This window comes from Triticum aestivum, chromosome 6A (genome assembly GCF_018294505.1).
Source record: "Triticum aestivum cultivar Chinese Spring chromosome 6A, IWGSC CS RefSeq v2.1, whole genome shotgun sequence".
NCBI classification, from domain to species: Eukaryota; Viridiplantae; Streptophyta; class Magnoliopsida; order Poales; family Poaceae; genus Triticum; species Triticum aestivum.
Window position 1 is genome coordinate 467,782,952 of NC_057809.1, and position 3,828 is coordinate 467,786,779.

General features: G+C 55.3%; 1 protein-coding gene across 1 annotated transcript; it reads left to right on the plus strand.

Moving 5' to 3' along the window:
* The first annotated feature begins 627 nt into the window (after positions 1-627).
* On the plus strand, positions 628-1,707 carry LOC123130770 (ethylene-responsive transcription factor ERF039). The gene has a single exon (XM_044550584.1). The coding sequence runs from the start codon at positions 769-771 to the stop codon at positions 1,444-1,446; it is 678 nt and encodes a 225-aa protein (XP_044406519.1). The 5' UTR covers positions 628-768; the 3' UTR covers positions 1,447-1,707.
* Positions 1,708-3,828: the final 2,121 nt, after the last annotated feature.

Sequence of the window (3,828 nt, forward strand, 5' to 3'; positions counted from 1 at the left end):
TCGCAAAGGTTTCTTATACACATTGTTTTCGTCAAGCAAATGGTTTAGCAAAGTGTAGTACTCCCTTCGTTTCTTTACCAGTGTGCACCTAAGATTTGGTTAAAATCAAACTTTATAACGTTTGACCAACTATATAGAAAAGAATATTAACATCTACAATACCAAAGCTATATGATATGAAATTAATTTCATGATGCATCTAACAATATTGATTTCATATTGTGAATCTTGATTTTTTTTTTCTATAAACTTAGTGAAAGTTAACAAAGTTTGACTTTGATTAAATCTTATATGCAGACTAAAAACAAACGGAGGGAGTACTCCGTTAGCACTAGATCTTCTAGCTTCTCGGACTCTTCGTCCTTGACTTTATTCTCATCTACTTTTTTTGCGGGGATTTCTCATTTACTTATAAACGACATTAGTACAACCATTCGAGGAATAAAGTCTATTTGCTGTAAACAAAAAAGATAACTGCAAGAGAATAATAAAAAGATAAAAGCTTGTTTAATCGCTCAGAAACAATGCTCATCAGTTGCTCAGTTCCCAAAGGCCAACACGCTGGCCTCACGCCTTCCCCCATTCGATTCCCCGCTTTGTTTTTCCTTTCCATGTTGCTCCTCCCTCCGCCTCATCTGCTCTGCTCATCATAAAACCTCCCACTGCCTCGCCTCGCCTCGCATCCCACCGCAGCACACCACTCACCTCCTCACGCTCTCGCTCATCACTCCCCCAACAACTAACTCCACCACCACAGTATCATCAGCCATGGGCGCCACGGAGGATTCCTCCTCCGGCTCCGAGACCACCACGTCGTCCTCGGCGGAGGCCCTGGCCGCGCCGCCGTCCCCGACGGCCACCACCGCGTCGTCCAAGAAGAAGCGGCCGCGCAACGACGGGCGGCACCCGACGTACCGCGGGGTGCGCATGCGGAGCTGGGGCAAGTGGGTGTCGGAGATTCGGGAGCCCCGCAAGAAGTCGCGCATCTGGCTCGGCACCTTCGCCACCGCGGAGATGGCGGCGCGCGCGCACGACGTGGCCGCCCTCGCCATCAAGGGCCGCGCCGCGCACCTCAACTTCCCCGACCTCGCCCACGAGCTCCCGCGCCCGGCCACCGCCGCGCCCAAGGACGTCCAGGCGGCCGCCGCACTTGCCGCCTCCGCCGACTTCCCGGCCTCTGCCACTGCAGCTGCCAATGCCGGCGCCAAGAACCCCGACGGCCCGGAACCCAGCGCCGCCTCCGCCTCAGCCTCTGCCTCTGCCTCGGCGCCGCCGGACACCGCTGAGGATGCGCTGTTCGACCTCCCCGACCTCCTCTTCGACCTCAGACACGGCCCTCCGTCCTGCCAGCTCTCATGCGCCTCCTCGTGGGACGACGACGTGGCCTTCGCCGGCCCCGGCGCCGGCGTGTTCCGCCTGGAGGAGCCGCTGCAGTGGGAGTACTAAAGCCATCAAGCCGCGCCGCCGCTGCATGCATGTATGGCTCGTAGGTGCTCCCTCGTTGCCACATCGGGCCGGAAATCATTTCGGAACCATTGGAGAACCAAAAGAAGGAAGCAAAACCACTGGAGTACTACTAAATTTAGGAGTGAGGCCATGTACAAATTGGGGTTAGCCTCGTGTTCTTTATCGTATTTGCTTTGCGTGGATTGTGGGGCAAGAATATGTTTTTGTGTGTGCAATTAACACCGCATCTCCTTTTTCTTCCTTGTTTCTTTTTAGCGAGCGCTAGTGGTGGTAAAGGCGATCGGCCGAGCGGGATTTGTTGGACTAATGCGGCACGAAATGCTTTAAAGATGCGGCTTTTAAATTACGGCGATATTCGACCGGTCCTCTCACTCCACTGATCCGGCCCAAAGCGCCGGCAGCAATCATGCATTCAACCTCGATCCCATATTCCGGCCGGTCGATTAATTCGATCTTCTCTTTTTATATTCTCATTCGTCCAACTTTTACAATTTCAATCCTTAGAAATTAGAGCTGGAAGCAGCTGAAAATATCACGCGCTCAGCTTGCGAATAGGTAGAGTACGTACGTAGGGCTGTAGCGAGCCGGCTAGGAGGGGGAGGGCGAAAGCGACGTGGACTGTACAAAAAGCGGGGCTGCTTGTTGCAAGAGAGATCCGTGCCTGTATCGCGCGATCGGTCGCCATCGTCGCGGGCTGGCCCGGACGAGCGTGCGCCGCTTGCGTGCGGACGGGCCGGGTCGCTGGCTCGGCGGTGGAATATTTTGGGCGCGTCCGCCTCGTCGCGAGCCCTTTGGCGCGATCGTCCGTCCGTCGCTGACATGCATGCATGGGAGGGGAGGGATGAGAGGACAGCGGAGTGGTTGCGCGCGTGTAAATGGCGCCATGTTTACGTACGTTTTGGCCGGGGTGGGGAGAGCGTCGTACCGCGAGGATAAGGCGAGATCCCGAGCCGCTGCCTCCCTCCTCCCCGATGCTCCGTCGCCGTGTGAGTTATTGCGGCTGATGTGCCGTGTGTGCTCTGTGTGTGTGTGTGACGCCTTGCCTTGGTCCGTCGTGGAGGACAGGTGCGTGCGTGCGTGCGTGCATGCATGAGCGAAAGGGAGAGAGGACTGTGTGTGGGATATAGCTGGACAAGTGTGAGGTGGATGCACGAGACGAGACGAGAGCACTGCCATGCCATGCCACGGACACGGACGGAGGAGATGGGTGATGGCTGTGGCGTACGACTATAGGACAACTGGCTTTCATTTTTAGAGGGATAGAGAGAGGGAAAGAGGACTGGTGGTACAACTCTACTAGTATTTCATTTTGATGATGGAGTACGTCTGGTCAGGACTACGGACAAAGACTAAGCTTGTTGACCGTCATCCGTGTTAGCGGGGATTGGATCCTTGTTTTCGGGTTTTCTTAACCTATTCGCCCATGCGTTATCGACGTGTTCCCTCCTCGAGGAGCCTTCTACTAGATCGTGTCGTGCGTATACTGTTCCTATACAGTATGGTAGTATAAAAGACATCTCCAACACTGATTCTTAAACCGTTGCATACGTTGGGACCGCGCGATCCAAACACCGGAAGTCATCCAATACCGGTCTGTACCAATCCGCTGAGCGGTCCGGACAATATTTTCCTCGTAAACTGAACAAAACATAGGGGGCCTTGCAGGAGTACGGACACGAGACACGTCGGACTCCCATGGCCCACCCAAAAGGAAGGCAGAGCCCGTCATTTTGTAGTATCCCGCACTGTTTCCTCGCTAAAATCCCTCACTCTCTTCTTCCATCCCGCCGCTTTTCACCTAATTCCGGCCCTTTTCTCCCAGTTTCTTCTTCACTGCCGCCGCTGACGCATGGAACCGGATGAGGACCTGCCGGAGATAGAGGTGGTGGACGTGCAGGAGGATCCGAGCATCACCCTCGCCCGGAAGATCAACTCGATGACGCGGCAAAATCGCCGTGTCAAAGCGAAGGCCGCAAAGGAGGAAACACTCATAAAGCGGAAGGCAGGTGGAGGGCGTGTTGATGGCGTCTGTGGCGGTCGGCGTGCTGGTCGCGGGCGTGGTGGAGGTCGCAGCCAGGGTCGCGGAGCCACGATGGTGGCGCCCATCCTTCAGACACCACCATGGCTAGAGCATTACAAGGCCCCATACTACGCCGCCAAGCAGCTCGGCACGCAATGCACAGCAACCATCGTCGGGCAAGTACCTTACATCGTCGACGTAAACGCGGTGTCGCTGCTCTTCTCAGAGTCTTCTTCGCCACAACTCATCCGGGGGAGAAGGCATACGGCGTCGCGGACAGGAAGATGTTCAACATCATCCACGACGGGGGCGGAGGAGGAGATTATGAGGACGGGCATGTG